The 19,266-nt window shown below is 44.7% G+C and overlaps 1 protein-coding gene across 1 annotated transcript in view; it reads right to left on the bottom strand.

The window, feature by feature from the left end:
* The window catches only part of LOC106800543 (uncharacterized), a 138,792-nt gene that overhangs the window by 18,157 nt on the left and 101,369 nt on the right, over positions 1-19,266 (bottom strand). The window contains 4 exon segments of the mRNA XM_087443743.1: positions 4,526-4,635; positions 13,681-13,801; positions 15,026-15,164; positions 16,094-16,323. Of these exon segments, the coding sequence (XP_087299869.1) occupies positions 4,526-4,635; positions 13,681-13,801; positions 15,026-15,164; positions 16,094-16,323 (600 nt within the window).

The following is a 19,266-nucleotide window of genomic DNA, read 5'->3' as shown; positions in this document are numbered from 1 at the left end:
ACCGTAGCCAGTTGGCAGAAAGCACTCAAGATATGCAGAATGGAGACAGCAGATGAAAACCTCTGCTCACGGGGGATGTTATGAGCAGGAGCCAGGCAGGCACAGGAAGGCGCTCAGCCTCCCACATGCACACTCTGGGGGTGAGGGTAGTCCATCCAGCCCCTGGAAAGTGAGGAGGACAGCCAGAGCTAGCTGCTGACACCTAGGTAAAGGGAACCAAGATTCCATCCCCTGGAACCTTGACTTCTTTATGGTGAAAAGGCCAAGGCTGCGTGAATTTAGTAATGACAAAGGAAACACTTCCCGGACTGAGTATGATGAAAGCCTGAAGCCTTGAGAAGTCATGAGACCACACTGGAGGCCAGCAAGGTGTGGCTGGTGACCTCATCCAGGTGGCCCGGGCCCAGTGCTTGGAGTCAGCCACAGTGACTCACCCCTCACTGTCCTGGACAGCAGTGCCCAGACCCGAGCGTGCCAAGAGAGCCTCCAAGAGCAAGAGCAGCAGGCCAAACGCTTCTCAAACTACTGCCACCATAGCCACTACAGACACAGGATCACAAACCAACAGAAACGCAGACTTGAAGCACAGTGGCCCTCTGCCATCCCCTCTTAGCCGGCATGATACTTTACCCAGCAAGGATGAGGAGCCCTTGGGTGAGTCTGTGTTACACCAAAAAAGTGGGAACGGCCAGGACTCCCCTTGAGCATCTCCAGAGGCCAGAGAAGCTGTGTTGCTTCCTTCCCTCAGTGGCTCTGCTGAGGCCTCAGGAGGTTGGGCTGAAAGATCAGCTCAAGGGGATGGCACATAGCTGGTGAGTGTGAAGGCAGGGAGAGTGGGTAAAGAGCCCAGCCAGAGCATCTACAATGGGCATATGGAATGGGGAGCATGTCTGAGGTGGGGCAGACAGAAGTTGTGACTGAGGGGTGACGGAGAGGTGCAGGGAGACTCCCGAGCTCCCAGCAGTCCCTCTCTCCAGGTGATCTTTTGTCCTGCAGACTGTGTACTGGGCCATCCAGTGGCAGCGTTTGGAGCCAGCTGAGCAGCGTCTGTTGTGGCACTACAGCCCATGTGGCTTCTGTTGGCACAATCCTTCTTTGAGGTCTCAGAGCAATTTGTTTCCTAAAAGCTGTTCTGCAACCCACCCTACCTTTCTAGGTCACTAAATGTCAGCTCTGTGTCAAAATGCAGCAAGAAGGGGCTTCACCTGCCAACTTCCCCTCCAAGGCAGACCCCTGAGTTCCATGAGAACCACAGAGTGAAGGCCGCTGGCCCAGTGCCCCCTGTGCGCTGATTCCTTCACCTACACTTAAACCGGAACTGTGATGGGCGGCGCTGGCTGAAAGAGCACCAGATTGCCTCATGGGTCTTCTGGAGAGCCAGCCTGGGGTGAAGCATGGCAGGTGCCAGGCCTTCTTATGGCAAAAGTCTAGCCCTGCTGGGAGCAAATTGTGCTTCTGTGGTTTGCTTCGTCTCGGAGTCCCTCATAACCATTCGTCTACCATCAGGCACACACAAAATGTTTTAATGATGTTTCTAAAACCCACCTCTGCTGACAAAATGCTTCAGTGACTTCCCACTGACTCTGGGATGAAATCCAAACTCCTCAGGATTGCACACAGGGCCATTCAGCATCTGGCCCTGCCCACCTTTCCAATATCCCTCTCTGAACTCTGCTATCCTCCTTTCCTGGATTGCTCTGCCTTCCCTCCCCGTCCTCTCCTCATCTGGCCGACTCCTACTTGTGCTTCAAGACTTGGCCCAAACAACACCTTCTCCAGGAAGTCTTCCTTGACTACTTCCTGCCCCACTCCCTAGCTGAATTGTGTCCCTCTTCTCTGAGCTCACATAGCACCCTGTGTGTGCCTCTATCAAAGCACTTAATGCAAAGTGCCTTTTCCTAACACTGCTGGTTCACCTGTTTCCATAAGCTCTTTGAGGGAGGGACTGTACCTTTTGCCTTTATATCTCTAATAAAGTGCCTGCAAAAAAAAAATAGGAGATCTATAAACACTTGCTGGATGAGTGAATGACTCTTGGCATATGAAGGGAAATGGTTCTGGAATCCACAAAATAGACAACTGCAGTTCTGATTTGCAATAAAGATCAGTCTCTACCTTCAGGCCACTGTGTTTGGTGTAAAATTTGGGCAAGATGTTAGAACTGATTGTGAAAGCTTGGTTTTCTAGAATTTGGGGAAGGAGGCAAAGATCACTAGGAGCCAAAATGGGTTCAAGAAAGTTCAGGTCAGATTAACCCTTTTCCTCAGGAAATTCTGCAGATGCAGTGTATCCGGATTTCAATAGGACCTCTGAGAAGGTTTCTCATGTTGTCCTTGTGGACAAATGGAGAACGTAGGCTGGGGGACAGTACAATGATGGGCTTCTGGCCACTGAAAGATGGTCCAAAGAACCTGGTCCGTCTGGAGGGGCCCAGAGTGGAGCACAGGGCTTAGGGCCTGTCCTGTACCCATCTGGAGGGAGGGGTAACGGTTTGTAACCCACCACCCAGAGGGGCACCTATTTGGGTTTGTTCACTGTAATTTTACGGAGGCTTCGCACATGCTACCAGTGGCGCTCACTAAGCTTCTCTGACTGACCTGCCCTCAGTATCTAAAGGCCCTTTGTGAGGGGTCAGAACCATCTGTGGTGTCCCAGGGACAGAACGAGGATCCCGGGTGGAGATGGTGGGGAGTCCAAATCCAGCTCAGTAAGAGCTGCCTGAAACAAGAGCTGCCAGGAATGGGGGGCCAGGTTGAAGAGAGTGAGTTCCCTGTCACTGCAGATGATCCAGAAGAGGCTAGAAGCCACCAGGCACAGACTTTGGCGGGACCTAACATCCTCGGGTCCTGTTATTCCAAGACACCAGCTGGCTGATGCCAACCTCTGCAGTGTGCCCTGAGTGTCAGTTGTATCGGATATGGGTTTGCCCTGTCTACTAATACCCACATTTCTTTCCCAGGAGATCCTGCCTTCAGTGTTGGGGTGAAGTATACAGATAGGGGATGAGCAGATCTTGAGCCACAAACTTTTTATTTGTTTTTATTGTGGTAAAACATACATAACATAAAATTTACCTTTTTAGCCATTTTTAAGTGTATAGTTCAGTGGCATTCAGTACATTCACACTGCTGTGCGATCAATCTCTAGAACTCTTTTCGTCTTGCAAAACTGACACTCTGTACCCATTAAACAACAACTCCCCATCCCCTCTCCCCAAAGCCCCTGGCAACCACCATTCTAGTTTCTGTCTCTATGAATTTGACTACTTTAGGGACCTCATATAAGTGGAATCATGTAGCACTTGTCTTTTTGTGACTGGCTTATTTCACTTAGCATAATGTCTCCAAGGTTCATCCATGATGAAGCATGAGTCAGAATTTCCTTCCTTTTTAAGAAGAGACACAAAATTTTTTGATTCAAACAATTTTCTGAGCATGCCCTACCCTAATCACCTCTGGTTGAGAACCCCTGAGCTGCAGAGACCCAAAAGGAACCACTTCACCCCCTCATCAGATTGCACAGTACCACATTTGGATATAATTGAAAACTTACAGCAAATACGTATAAATCATCAAGGTGTGAAGAGAAATTTATCCCCAACCAAGCTTGTGAATTCTCCACCTCATAATTAAGCACAGAAGTGTTTATTATAAAATTATGAGGAATATTTGAAGAGCTTAGAAAAATGTAAATTTGGAGAAAACATTGTTTTGAAAAAATTGAACACATTTTGCTAAGTCAGGTTTTTTTTTAAATATTTGAATTTTGAAGGAAACTGGATTCATATCTACCTAATGCACTTATGCTTAATTTGTTCATGATCCTAAAAGCTCTGTTACGGCCAAATATCCACATACACTCTCTTATCCTGCCTTTTCAGCAGATTCTTTTGATTTAGAAAGGCACTTTCTGTCAAGAGTAAACAGTTCAAAACTCCAAAGACTATGTGTATGCATGTTGTATGTATTAAGTATATATTATTGTTAAATATACTTAAAGAGAGTTGTTATGGATTCAAATATGTATACACAAAAACACTGTTGATACTGGTTTCCTTTGTGGAGAAGAAACTGGGGATGGGGAAGTGGACGAGGGGTGCAACTGTTGCCTGTCTGAGCTGTTAGGTATTTTTTTCATATTGTACATTTTAAAAATGTTGTATTAATAGTGGTATTATAGGCTATTTTGGTTTCTCTGTTTTAAATTTTCTATACTAAAAAATCAACAGGAAATGTTGCTAAAAATAACTCCTTCATAAACAAACTCCAAGTTTACTTTAAAAAATTGGCCAGATCTGAAATCAGCAAACATGCATATTCTAATTACTCTCCCATCTTTGTTAGAAATTTTTCCAAAATTACAATGGTAACAAGTGATTACTACTTCGAGTTCAGCCTCAGTATTCATATCTTCATTCTACGGGAGTAAGGGAAGCATTAGGCAATGTGGTAAGGGGAAATTCTTCCTTGTTTGGGGTTATGTTAAAAAAAAAAACACTCCAGAATGACTAATTTTCAGTACATACCTCTAGTCCGTCATCCTGGTAATTTTCCATTAATCTCTGTATAAATTTTTCAACTATTTGTGGTCTAATAACTGAAAAGTTTTCTTTCATGACTTGGTGTTTCCAAAGGTCTGGGGGGAGAAACATACCAACACTAGTATCATGAAACATTGAACAACCGTTAATGGCTACAAAATGGCAACTCTCTGAGACATAACACTGAACACAAGTGTCATTTCCAAATACACAAAAACTAATGGGTGAGGCGGGGAGGGAGGAGGTGGGTGAGGACACAGGATCCTCCAGAACATGGGAATAAGAAAGATCTTTAACAAGATTCCTAATGAAAAGATTAGGAAAAGCACCTCTGATGTCCTGTGAACAATATTCTGTTACCATAACTAAAATCTCGAGTCAACTGTTATTATTGATCCTACATGACATCTATTTTCATTAAGTCTGTATATGCATCTGGGAACAATTATTTTGGCCTAACACAACCGTCAGAAATAAATGAAGAGCTATTATATTTATGTGTGTTAGTACATTCCTGATGTCATAAGGCAAAATTAATTTGAATATACAGTTAATAAAAAAGGGGAGGAAATCCAAATGAGAGAAGAAAGAGTCAGATTAGAAATGTTGAGAGCTGACAGACTATGAACTTGAGCTCCTGGATTGAAACAGCAGCAGGGCTGACATACGTGAGATGAAGCATATACACAGTTATTCAGAGTAGCATTGCTTAGGACAGTGAAAGCCTGGAAACAACACATCCACTTCCAATGGAATAGTATGCAGCTGTAAAAAACTAGAGGAACTTCTCCATGTACTGATATGAAAAGAACCATAGATTAAATGAAAAATTCATGGTGTAGAACAGTGGATATAAAATATTATCATTTATAAGCAAGATATGGTGGTTACCAGAGAGGAAGGGGTGGGGGAGGGCGGAAAGGGTAAAGGGGCACGTATGTATGGTGATGGATGGCAATTAGATTTTTGGTAGTGAACACGATGCAGTCCAAACAGAAACTGAAATATAATAATGTACACCTGAAATTTACACCATGTTATAAACCAATGTGAACTCAACAAAATACTAAAAAAAGAAAGATATGATAAATATAATAAAGGGGGAGGATATTCCCTCAAGCCTATTCAAGGTCATTGTCCCCCACATTCGGCATTCTTCAGTATCATCACTTCTCCCCTTCTCCTGGATCATTCACAATAGCACACATTATTTCTCCCACCTCATAAAAATCTTTCTCTTGACCCCACTTCCTCTGTCAGCTATTGCCTCCCTTCTTTGCCCCCTTTTTAGCAAAACTCGCAGGAAGAGATGTCTACACTTCCTGTCTGTGACTTCTCTCAAAATCCTTCTTAAACCCGTTCACGCAGCTTTCACCTCCAGCAGTCCACTGAAACTGATTTCGTCATAAACACCAGTGACCTCAACAAGGCCGAACCCACTGGGTTTACTTGACTATCAGCAACATGTCACACAATTTCTCACTTCCTCCTGCTTGAGAAACTTCCATCACTAGACATTAGGATACCACTCTGTCCTAGTTTGCCTCTGCCTCACTGTGTGTTCCTTCTAGGCATCTTTTGCTGGTTCTCCTTTTCCCCTCCCGACCCCCAGCTCTTATCATGAGAGTGTCTTGGGACTCAACCCTTGATCCACCTCCTTTTTTCCATCTACACACTCCCTTGGCTATTTCATCTCGTCTCATGGCTAAATACCATCCACACGCTGACAACCCTCAAATTTAGATCTTATGCCCACTTGGCATCTCTTCTTGGATCTCTAAAAGGCATTTCACACTACACTTGCACATAATTAAATTCTTGATCTTCCCTCCCTAACTTGCCTTCTCAGCTGACGGCAATTCTATTTTCCCAATTGCTCAGGTCAAAAAAATCTTGGAGTTATCATGGATTCTTCTCTTTTTCCCATACCCCAATACCCAATCCATTAGTGACTAATGGATCAAAAATATGCCCAGAATCTGACCACTTAATTCCACTGCTCCCAGCCTTCTTTGAGCCGCCATCTTCTCTTGCTTGGACTATTGCAATAGCCTCCAAACCAGCCTCTCCCTTCTCCCACACTTTCTTCCTTCACCGTCCATTCTGAACGCAGCAGCCAGAGAGATTCTACTAAAATATAAGTCAGCTCACGTCACTCACAATCTGGGACAGGCTCCCCGTTACATTCAGAGTAAACACTGACGGCCTCGCAAGGCCCTGCCTGATCTGTCCTTTCACTCTTTCTCTTTGACTTCCCTCACTCTCTCCACTCCAGCCACACTCGGGTCTTTGCTGTTCCATAAGTATGATAGGCATGCTCTGCTTAGGGCCTTGTATGGGCTGTTCTTCTGTCTGGAATGCTGTTTCCCCAGATTCCCACATAGCTAACTCCCTCACCTTCTTTCAAACTTTGCTCAAAATGTCACTTTCTCAGTGAAGTCCATCCTCACCACCCTGTTTGAAATTGCAATGTGTCCCCCTTCAAACCTCCACACCACCATCCTCCCTACTCCATTATTTTCTTATTTTTTATGTTTATTGATTATTGTCTGTCTATCCTTTCTAGATGATAAACGCCACGAGAATAAGGATTTTTGCTCCATGACCACGAGAACGCCTCCCCCAAAGAGTGCTTATAATATAGTAGCCTAGAATATAGTAGGTGCTCAGTGAATAGGCACTGACTGAAAGAATCAGTTAGTACTTGTATAAAGAAGCACTGAAAGGGTATATAAAAAAACTAATAAAAGTGGTTACATAGGTTTGGCAGAAGGAGGTCGAAGGTAGCAACAAGACTTCTAAATATACATTTTTTTATATTTTTATATCATTTTGAGTTTTGAACCAGGTAAATGTATTATCTGTTAAAAAATAAAACCAAATTTTAAGATAATATGACAGTGCTGGAATGGAAGCATGGAAGTATGTCAACACTCCTTAACTTCCATATGGAAGGACAAAAGCACACGTGTGTGTTAATTATGTTGGGTAGAGCCTACTTCCTTGTGCGTGGCCCCAGGGAAGTCTTGAAACAGAGAGAGACCTGCCGAGTCAGAGGTGGGAGCCAAGCCCGGCCCCACTCCCTTCTGTGGAGGGGGTGCTGGCCATCAGTGAGAGCACCCACAGGGCCCCTCCCTGCTCCGAGCTGTTTCTAATTTCAGATGAGATCTCTTACTCATACTTTCGCTTTTCTGACAGAAGACTCAGTGCACACCGAGGAAGCGCCCAGCACAATCCTCCCTCCCAGAAACATCCATATGACAGAGCAGGGGCTCCTGGTATTTGCACTTACTATATTATTTATTGGGGGGGGTCTTGTTTTTGAAAATGGAATTCCGCATTTCTTCTACAATTGGCTACTTTCCATCATAAAGATATAAATCTGATTTTGCTTTTCCTTTAGGATAATAAAGGCAAGTAGACATATCACCTCTGTCCTAGCTCAGTTGAAGTGGAAAATCCAAAAGAGTTAATGTGCCTAGAAGATCACGCTTAAGATATTTAAGGCTTTTATAAGTCTAAGCTTTGACAAGACAGAGCTGACGTGTATTCAGAAATTTTTTGATAAGAAATTGGATACTTTTTCCAGGGTACTTTTTGTGGCACGTCTCTGGCTCACAGATAAGTCTGGCGAGGCACCACATCTGTCACACACTTCTGGTTTGGGGACCATGACCTGGCAAATGCCCACAGAGCTGGTTTGGGGTTTAGCTCTGGGCTCAGCTGAAGGGGAATTATTTTACCAGAGTGCTGGGAAATCTTCCCAGCATGTTTCTTCATCATGAGTTCAAGTTCAGACACGCATCTGTACCTGTAGACAGGAGTCAGGGGAAGCCAAGGAGAGTAGAATTCATCCAAAAGAAGTCATTCCTGGCCAAGTGGAGTCAGTGGTCTCCAAATGCGTCTTATTTTCAGTGTGTGTGTGGTCATGGTTTCTATAAGACGAAGCAGTTTTTGACAGAAGCATGGGAGTGGGAGGGAGACAGCACACTGGGGTTAAATTGCGATTTTGTTCTTCCCTCTACGTCTGTTCCCAGTCCTTTGACTGGAGGAAACTTTGACTTCCTGGTGGCCAAAGCACTTCCCCTCTCTCCCTTGCTGAACACCTCCTCCCCATGCCCCATGCAGCCTCCTCCCTCTAGGAAGGGCATCTTGGTTTGGTAGCATTTTATTTCTCTAACACAACCACGAGCCCTCTGTGCCTGAGTGGCCCCTGGGTCCTAAGCCAAGGCAGAATTGAAACTTGAAGGCACACAACTGCCAATCAAGGTTGTTCTTCCAACCAGCCAGGGGGCCCCCTAAAAGTGAGTAGGTTGAAAACCTTATTGCTTCAAGCATATGTATGTATTTTGTACTCCTGCGTTTCTGCTCCCCAGAACACTAGTTCCTTGAGTTGATGATAGATGTTCCCAAGAGGAGAAAAGGGTTCTGTGGTCAAATAAATTTAAGGAACATTTCATACTCTATCTCTCTCCTGGCGATTTACAATGCACAGTAGGGATAGTAAATGCTCTGAGAAGGTCTAGAGTAAAGGAATCTTTTTAACGTTATTTACCCCAACTTTCCTAAACTTATTTTCATAAAAAACAAACAAAACCCTTCTCTCTCAACCCCTGCAAAACACAGTAGAAATCCTCCTATCCAATGCAATCAAAACTAAGAGTTGTTTGGTTACTCAAAAGTTTGTTAAACCAGAGAATGCTTAAACAATGACATGCACTATTGTAAACATTTTATTTGACTTAAAAAATGTACAAATATACAAACATTTTCCAATCTTCTAACATAGACCCTAGGACTTTTCTTGGTGTGTACCCACTCACTGGAGTTCTGTACCATTTTTCTTCTATAAACCATAATACATAGTGCATGGTCTACAATTTCTAGTATGTGTGTGTTTTTGGTTTGTTTCTTTTTTTTATAGAGAGAAAACTTAAAAGACCATGAAACAATCCAAATGCGTCATTTTTTGTTTCTTGTTTTTAGAGCAGTTTTAGGTTCACAGAAAAATCGAGCAGACAGTACAGAAAGTTCCCATGTATCCCCTGCCTCCTCATCCCCAACACACAGCCTCTCGCACTATCAACATCCCACCCCAGTGTGGTACATCTGTTACAACTGATGAATCTACACTGACACATCATTGTCATCCAAAGTCCATAGTTTACATTACAGTCCACTCTTGGTGACACTATGGGTTTGACAAATGTCATGTGTCAAACTGCATGGGTCCACTGCAATGTCATACAGAATAGCTTCACCACCCTAAGAATCCTCTGTGCTCCGCCTGTTCATGCTTCTCTCCTCTCTAAACCCCTGGCAACCACTGATCTTTTTACTGTCTCCATAGTTTTGCCTTTTCTCGAATGTCATATATTCATTGGTATCATGTAGTATGTAGCCTCTTCAGGTTGGCTTCTTAGTGATATGCATTTAAGCTTCCTCCATGTCTTTTCATGGTTTGATAGCTCATTTCTTTTTAGCACTGAATAATATTCCATTGTTTGGATGTCCCACAGTTTATCTATTTCAACTTAGTTTTTATAGAACAGATCTCTTTCTTTTTGTACTCCTATTTCATTGGTTTACATAATACTTAATTAAATTACTCAAACACAATGACAGGCAAAACCGGCATGAACAGGTTTGGAGCAAACAATGGTCAATGATACTAGGTAAACACACGCAACCCAAAGACTGGGATTAGTGAGTGCTGTGCTGGCTTGTATCACCACGGGAAGGGAAAGCTTCAGGTAATCCATGAGGCTGGTAGTGAAAGGTGGTTGGGAGACCTCCTGCATTAACATGGTGAGGAATTCGTGTTCCAGGCACCTTGCTGGGGAAATGCTGGCCTCGACCAGTCTCTCCTAAGTGTTTTGACTGTGCTTCCCTCAAGCAAAACATTTTGGTTCACTCTCTTTTAATGTATGTATGTCTATGTATTTGTAACTACCTACGATACTATCACGCCTAATGTTGCAAAGAGTGATGTACATAGGGTGAGGCTCATCAGTGGTGAGAATGGATCTCAATCCATATTCCCAACAGTCTCCTTGACTTTTTCAAATTTTTTGTCTGATTTCTTATCAGGTGTGATTAGGTTACTTTTTTTAACCTCATAATGTGGCTGAAGAGAAGCATGTGTTTATCTTCACACATTAGACGTGTCACCTCTACCATTTCTTATTGTTCGCTTGTGGATTGCCTCCCCATGGTCCCTTCAGGACACCTCAGTGTGGAGTGTGACATGTGACTTCTTACACATGGACTTAATCTATTTAGAAGTTCTAATATTTTCTTCCCACACCGCTGGGATGTATGCACACCACTTTGGAGACTGCTGGCCTTATAATTGCTCAGAGAAATTTAGGAAATCAATTAAAAATTGCTTCAACACCAAAATGTCAAAGATGGGGAATGGCAGAGCCTTTCTGAAGCAGTGGAGCCTGACTCTCTGATGAGGCAAGCCCTGAGGCTGAACCAGGATTTCTGGAGCCACTTTTGAAAGTTCTCAGGGGAGCACCAGTTCAGCTACCAAAAGGTAGCACCGGACCACCTGTGGCTGCCACACTTTCAGACGCTCGCTGACGAACTGGAAACTCATTCAGAAGCTGTACAAAAAGATTAAGCCCCCAGAGAAGCTGGGAAGGAGGGAAGGAGGTAGAGGGGAGGAGTACTGAGGATCCCCTCTCAGGTATAAATGTAGGTATAAATGTAGACACCGGAGTCGGCCAACAGGGAGAGAGGAGACCCCGAGGGAAGGATAAGAGCCTGTGATGTCCCCCGGTTCTCAGTGCTCTCTATTCCCAACTCCCTTTGGAAAACCCCCCAGCCCCAAGCTAACCTTGGCCACAAAGGGTAGTCTCTGCATGAAGAAGTGGCCCCTGTTGGAAGCCCCATCCACTATGGCTGCTTCTTACTGCTGAGATGAGCAGTAGGTGGGTGGGGACTCCAAGGTTTTATCGCCTTCTTCGAAGGCACGCAGCCCACAGAGGTCTCAGGAAGACTAAACTGAAGATATGTACATAAAAGCACCCTGCACACAGTGGGGACTCCATCACGTGCACTGGGGGAACAGTACAGGAGGAGACCAGGCCTCCACACTGAGTTGTGTGGAACAGACCTGAACCCAAACCCAACAATAACAAAACACCCTCACTACTGGCATTGATTTTACAAGTCTTATGAGTACAGAATCTGAACAAGAGTTTAAAATTGGCCAGTATACTTTAGCCAAAGTAAGATTTGGTAATATCAACCTTACCCCATTAAAAAGAACTCTACCCCTCCCCTCTGCCTGACTCCCCCCGCCCCTTACTGAAGGTCCCTTCCAAGCACAGCTGACAAGCACCCTGCACAAGACAGCACACAGCACAGCCACGAAGCAAAGACGCTTCCTCCCCCAGCCCCCACCGGGGTGTCTCATAAGAACCGCAGCCCTGAAACGTGCAGATGGTTGCACCTGCTGCGTGCTTGTGGATTTTCTCCAAGGACTCGGAAGGGGGCCGCCGCCCGGATGCAGCAAACACAGCACAAACAACAGGCGTTTTGTGTCTCGTTCAATGTTCTGTAATTGGAGCTCAACCACACTCAGCTCTCTGGTGACATTCAGAGGTGGCCAGCTGGGGACTGGCTGGCCCTCTCACTGCACAGCCTTATCCCAATCCCTGTTTACAGAATTCAGTGACTGGAAGCACTGATAAAATGACAATGTCCTAGGTGAGGACAGAGGTTATTAATTAACAGTACAATATCTGTGGACTTGGTCTCAAAAGGAAAGCCTAATTTATTTTGCTAGTCAGACAACTCCTCTGTAGCTCAAGTTGTGGGTTCAGTAGGAGTTAGGAGTAGACGCTGTAGTTCAGACAGGAGCAGCTACATAATCTATGGCACCTCGTGCAAAATAAATATGCAGGGCTTCTTGTTCAAAAAGCAGGGGGAAAGTGCCGTTATAGTTTCCAAAATATAACGTGTTTTCCTTTCTTCTGCAGTCTCTCTCTTGACCTCTCATGGTGTTTTTATTTGTTTTTAATGTTGCACTCCCCGGGCATGGGAATGCTTGCAGGGCAAGTGCAACCCTCACAGGCACTCAGGGGTCCCGCCCTGTGCTAGGTGCATGAGTGTACCCACCAGCTACCGGACTGAGGCCCCAAGCCCTGGCCAGGGGTGGAGAAGTGGAGCCGGGTGTCTCCCCTTCCCATGGGCCCACTGCCCCAACCCACTGTGGACAGGCAACCCCCAGAGGTATTGCAACGTCTGTCCTGGGATATTCTAGGTAGCTGGGGATGGGCAACAGGCTTGCCCCCACTGAGTCACCCATCAAACACACCGCAGTGCTGCCAGCCTGCAGTCCCTGAGATGCTGCCAAGTATAGGAGCCCCACCCAGACCCTCACTGTGCTCAGGCTCCCACTGGGGTGGAGGGTGGCAGTGATTGCTGGGTGGGGATGGTGAGGGGGATGTTAGGGGTGCCCAGAGTGCCAGAGAGCAGGGTGCAGGCAACTGAAAACCCCTTCTGGCAAGGCGAGGAGGCAGCAGGACGTAGGGCTGTGTGTGAGCCAAGGCTCCAAGCCCTTGGTGCATGCTCCATTGACTCACTGGATTCCACTTACGAAACACAAATTCCAAGTTCAAATTACAAGTTTCAATACGCACTTACAAAGCATTCAACCCCAAGCGCCCTTGAGTCCTATGTGAGTGCACTGGTCACATGCCCCTGAGGCGACCCTGACTTTAGACCTCAGATGAAAGGAAAATTTTGATTGCCTTCCCACCCCAAATATATGTATTTGTAAGATTTTGACATACAGGTGTGTAATATATATTTATATATACTTATATATATTACCAATAAGAAAAGCTTTATGTGTTTCCCACATTTCAACTTTATTTCAGTTATGAGTTAATCAGCAAAGTCGAGACTGAAGTTAACAAATGTTTTCTATTTAATTAAGTGGAAAGAAATATATCAAAGTGTTAATAGTACTTCTCTCTGGGCCAAGGTGTTAAAAAGTAATTTTTATATGATTTTCTGGGCATTGTAGTGTTTTTTACCATGAATATGGATACATGGATTGCTTCTATAATTAGGAAAAAACAATAAATGTTATTTTGTGAAGTAATAAAATAAACATACTTTACCTGTAGGGAGAGTACTCTGCTCCTTGGACTTTTCTGATACAACCAGTGTTATCTCTCTGTTAACTTTTCTTAATACCTCCTGGATCATATGAATTTCAAGATTTTCCAGAAGTTTCTGAAGCTAGAGCAAGCAGTTTGAAAGTCACTCTCCACATTCAGTTCATACCCTGGAATCCTAAGTCAAATTCCTGCATAAGGCCCTTGGGCTAGGTCCTGTCCTTCAGTTACTCTCTCTGGGGGAAGAAGACAGGGTTCCTTTCTTGGGCTCCCAGGCACTCCTGCGGGGGTAGATACAGCTCTTTGGAGACCAACATCTTTTCTTCCTGGCCTACATCCTGATTGATAATATACAACTCTTTTTACCAAGTTCTGCTAAATGTAAAGTGCTCAATGTCTGAGATGACCTCAGGTGTTTTGGTATCTTAAATTTGGCCAGGAATTTCATGAGCTGTTATTGTAAGAAAGTCCTCAGGTCTGAAACTTGATTTAGATACCAAAGAGGATTTCATGAGAAGATTTAAAAATCCATACACGACCGAGAGAGAACTGTGCCAATAACCATGAGCCCTTACTCTACCCATTATGCTTGCAGAGCCCACGTTCCTCCCTGTTGGAGGACTCCAACTGCTAGAGAGGAACCAGGGTTCAGAAGAGTAAGCAATGGGCTTGGGACTGGGGTGTGTGTGTGTGTGTGTGTGTGTGTGTGTGTGTGTGTGTGTTGGGGTGGGGGGCTGAATTCTCCTCGATGCTCAGTGGACACACATCTCTGCAGTGACACTCCAACAGCTTGAGGCTCTGTCACCTGTTACAATAAGCGCAGCCACGTGGAGCCCGTGTCCCAGGACCAAGGTGAACAAACACTCAGGGAAAGAAACTCTCCACATGGATCATCTAACACACACCAGATGGGCTGGTGCCTAGATTGTGTTGTCTTATTCTCAGAAAAACAATCACAAGAGCCATATTAAATATTCCATTTCCATGGGTGTGTGTGTTGAGGGGGATACTTGTGTGCTGGATTTTATGTGTAAGATGCTAGGTTATGTTTAAGATGCTGGTTATGTTTTCCATCATAGTCCTTTTTGTGGTGATGCACCCTAATTTGAGGAAAATCAAAATATGAAAATCTAGACTTATAATAGTGAGACATTAAGGGTAGTTACTTGCTTAATCAAAGCCCCACACGCCTTTGAATACTTAGTTCCCTCCAAACCTGTTCAATGATTTACAAACCTTTGATTTCTACTTAACTTAGAAAAAAACACCACTTGGGTATATCTGTAGTTTTATAACTAATGCCATAAAGCAAATTTTCAAGGCCAAGTTCAAAATAGCTCTTGCATACCTGCTGAGTTTTTATTTCAATTTCTGAAGCTCCTTTGGGGGGAAGAATAGTCTGACTACTTATTATAAGTCCTTCAAATTCATCTTCTTTCCCCATCCGCCTAGCTATAGCTTTCATGCTGGGGTAGAGAATGTCAGTTCTATTAAGGAAGAAAGACAAAAATTAGCAAACAAATGTATTTTTTCTCATTCAGATTCTCTGACAATTATTTTCATTCGTGCTCTGTTTCCTGTCATCATGTGTAAACCTGCCAACCCATCACAGACATGACATCTAAATTCAGCACAGTTGCCACTCCCTTAGTCAATATTCAATCTGGAGGCCTTTTCCCATTGGGTACATTTAATTTCAGTCTTCATTTTTCAAAATATTGACAAGGTTTCTTATTCTCTGGTTACCAGGAAAGCTGACTGTCATAACTCACAAGATAAGACAATTTGGACTATGCCACCAAAGTGAACCGTCTTGTGATCAATAAGGTTCAGGACGGTGGGTGGGTGCTTAGTGAATGCTTGCTTGGTAACAGACACATGGTGGAGACAATGTGTCTTTCCTGCCAGCTAAGTCATCCCAGCCAGGGCTTGAAGCTGCGAAAACACCCCACCATCTCGCAGACCTTAGACCTCATTCCGTACCCTATTACACCTCTGGCTGCAATGCACGAAGCTCTCAGAGACTCAGCACTTGGGTCTAATGGGGCAGAGAGTGGAGTGAAGTTCACAGCAGCAGCGTCTCCCCACCCAGTGCTCGCTGGAATCCCAGGAGCTAAATGCTCAGAGTCAGAGCCATGGGGACACTTCAGAAGCACAAGTTCCCAGGGACAGAACTCTGGGTAAATGATATACAGTGTTGCTTAGTGGAATCAGCGCTGTCCCTGACCTCAGTAGAACCCCGCTTTCCCTGTAAAGCATTGTTTGGAGAGACACATTGCCCAGCTTCCTCTGGGCTCAGTGGGGCTGGGTGTACCAGGATTCACGGACGAAATCTCACCCGCAGAGCGAGGTGCAGGAATTCACCAAACCCCGGGTTCCGCTCGTTCACATGAATTTCCACTTCAGCCCCACTCACCCGTAGAGCTCCGAGAACTGTTTGTGGAGAGAGACAGAATTGATGTCCTGGCCTCGCAGCTTGAGTTGGCCCCAGTGCTCCTTTAGCACTTCCAGCTGCTTCCACAGTACCAAAAGTGATCTCAGCAAAGCAAGGGACTTCACTGCCTGGCACGGGCCCCTCAGCAGCTCGGAGGCCTTTGGGCTGCTGTGGAAGTGACTTCTGAATCCTGGCACTCTGGGCAAATCTGGCTGAAAGCATTACAGAAATCCTTATTTTTTGATCATGGACCAACAGGATAACCTTTTACATGCAGCCCACGCAGAATGAAGTCTTTGGGGAATGACTTTCTCCCCAGGAGGAATGGTTTACAGGCCTGCAGCACATGTAGAGCTTAGAGAGGGTAAGCATCTTCCTGAACAGACGGTATACGGAAGGGAGAGAAATGTCTCCACTTCAGCTTTCTGCTTGAGTCTTGAACCACTCATTTTTAAAACTCTTTACTTGGGTACTAACATTTTATCTGCCTTTGAAAAATTGAGCCTTTCAGCTTTAGCCTCTGAATTCTGGAAAGTGCTCTTCAACACACTCGAGATTTAACTCTCCATCATGGTAGAGCTATAATATAACCTTAAACTGGGGATTTTACCCATTTTATAGGTAAGGAAATGTAAACTTAAGTTTGTCTTATCTCCTGTTCCTTCTCCCATCCTTTAAAAGTTAAGCAGAGAACATGTCTCTTACTTTGAATGTATTATTCCATAGGCAATTTTACTTTAAAATTATGATTTGTTCATTCATTCATTCATTCATTGGTGCTGTCCTTAAAGAGGTGTTTGTTGAGGGGCTGCTATGAGCCCTGGAGGATTTGGAAGCGACAGGGTTTTCAAGTCCCTGCTGTCCTGCAGCCAGTGGTGTGAGGGCTGGGGTCACCCAAAGAGTGACAGACAGAACAGGGACCTGGGTCCAGGCCCTCAGCCTGGTGACAGCATCTCAGTCACAGGAAAAGGAGTTTTCCTTTGTAGAGGAAGATGGCAAATCTGGATCATGACGTTATGACAAGAAGGGCCTCAGGTGACAGCACCTTAGACACTCAAAGTTCCTGGCTAGGAAGAAGAAGAACAACCACCTGGTGTAACTGGATCCTAGATCAGTGCTATTAACATATCTAAAGCAAGGTGTGGCTGCCAGAAAGAGGGTTGGTCAGAGGAAGAGTTGGCAAGCAACATCCAGGAGTAAGCAAGCTCCAGAAGACAGCTGGCAACCCCTCAACCTTGTAGCCTGCCCCTCAACAATCAGCTAATCCATGCATTTCCAGATTTATTTTATCCTCAGAAACCTTTCATCAAATGAAATCTTACCCAGTGGCCCAAAATATCCAACAGACCAAGGCCAAGCATGGTGACAGGGAAGGGGCAGCCCATAGGCCACGTAGTTGGCCCTCTTCGCTCTAAAAGCCCCAAGGTGCCTCTGAGGAACCCAGGGCTCCTGGGACCACCGTTTTAAAGGCCCTGAGCTAATCCATCACCGTCACTTTGGAGTGTTAGAGACTGAAGTCTATGAGATCACAGAACTGATGGTACAGCTGTGACAGGAAACCCTGAGTCCTAACTCATGGGCAGCATAAATTCCACTACTTCCTACTGTCTATGAACATTTAAATACTCGTAAATAAACAAATCATAAAATAAAACTGATTAAAATAAATAATAATCTTAAAGCAAACTTACCTTGTTAATATATTCATATTAAGCGAAGTCTTCTCTTCCTAAGTGTTTTAAAGGATGGGAGAAGGAACAGAGACAGGATCAAGAACAAGGTGGTGAGGATGCGAGTGTCAGAGAAAGATGAGAATCCATCAGGAACAGGGCCAGAAAACGGTCGACAGAGGGACCAAAGGGCCCCTCATGCCTCTGGATCTTAGCACTACTTGGTCTATACCCAGCTTTGCAAATGGTCCCTCTGGGTGAAGCATCTAATTCTGTTGTGGAATTTAGATTGCACATCTAAACACAGTTCCTTTTCCACTAATTGGCCTGGAGTGGACTTGTGACTCAGTTTTAACCAGTGAGACACAAGGAAAATCTATTGGAAAGTTTCCGGAAAAGACTTTCCTCCTTGATAAAAGGTAAAGCCCCTGAAGGAGAAACCTTTTTTGCTCCTGTTGTCATCTTACAAGGATGAGGGAGACATTTTGCTGACACACGCAGGATGGTAGAGCTGGGTGCCTGCACCAACCTGAGTGACCACACCAACCTGAAGTGCCTCCTTCTAGACTTGTTTTGAAAGATTAACACACTTCTCTAATTTAAGTCATGGCTAGTGGGACAACCTGTGACTTATAGCAGGTTCTCCCTAATTGGACAGAGAGGCATCAGCTCTGAGGTGGAAGATCAGAAAAAGCTTCCAAAAGAATGGTTTAGAAGTTGAAACCTGGAGGAAAAGGAGGAGTTAATAAGATGGTGAAGTAGAGAGCGGGAGGAGAAGGAAGTGTTCCACCAGAGATACCAGCCTGCGTGAAGATACTGAGGAGAGAAAGCAAGGTGGATTTGACAAATGAAAGAAGTTGAGGGTAGAAATACTGGCAGGAGTCAAGTCAAGAAGGTCTGGTTAAGGCACCTGGACTCTATTCTCAGGGCATTTGGAAGTCATTGAAGGGTTATAGCAGAGAAGTGACATAATCAGGTTTGCATTTAAAAATATTATCCCAGTGAATGGACTGGAAGGAGGCAAGAGTGAATAGAGGGAGTCCAACTGGAGGTTATGATCATAGCCCAGCATTAGGAGATGATGATGATTTGGACTGGTGGAGGGGGGGTAGTGAGGGAGGATGGAGAAAAGTAGACAAACTTGAGAGATATTAAAATAATAGGATAGTAAAACTTGTCTAATTACGGGGTATGATAGAGAGAAGTCCAAGATGGGTGTCCAGATTTTTTGGCTTGGGTGACTGAGCAGACGGTGGTTAACTGACAGGGAGTATGGAAGGAAGAGCAAGTTTTGGGGCAGTAGAATGAGCTCAGTTTGGAACAGACTGTCTCTGAGATGGAACAAGGCAGCGGAATGTATGAATCTGATGGCTTGAGATTTGGGATGGACATGTAGATTTTGGAGTCATCGCATGTAAAGTCATCAAAGTTATAAAAGTAGATGGATTTGCCTAGGGAGAGGGTGAGGAGTGGAGCCACATAGTA

The sequence above is a fragment of the Ceratotherium simum genome, chromosome 19 (genome assembly GCF_057802395.1).
Source record: "Ceratotherium simum simum isolate JZ-2026a chromosome 19, ASM5780239v1, whole genome shotgun sequence".
Lineage (NCBI taxonomy): Eukaryota > Metazoa > Chordata > Mammalia > Perissodactyla > Rhinocerotidae > Ceratotherium > Ceratotherium simum.
Note: the sequence above shows the minus strand (reverse complement) of the source record. Positions and strands in the feature narration are given on the sequence as shown.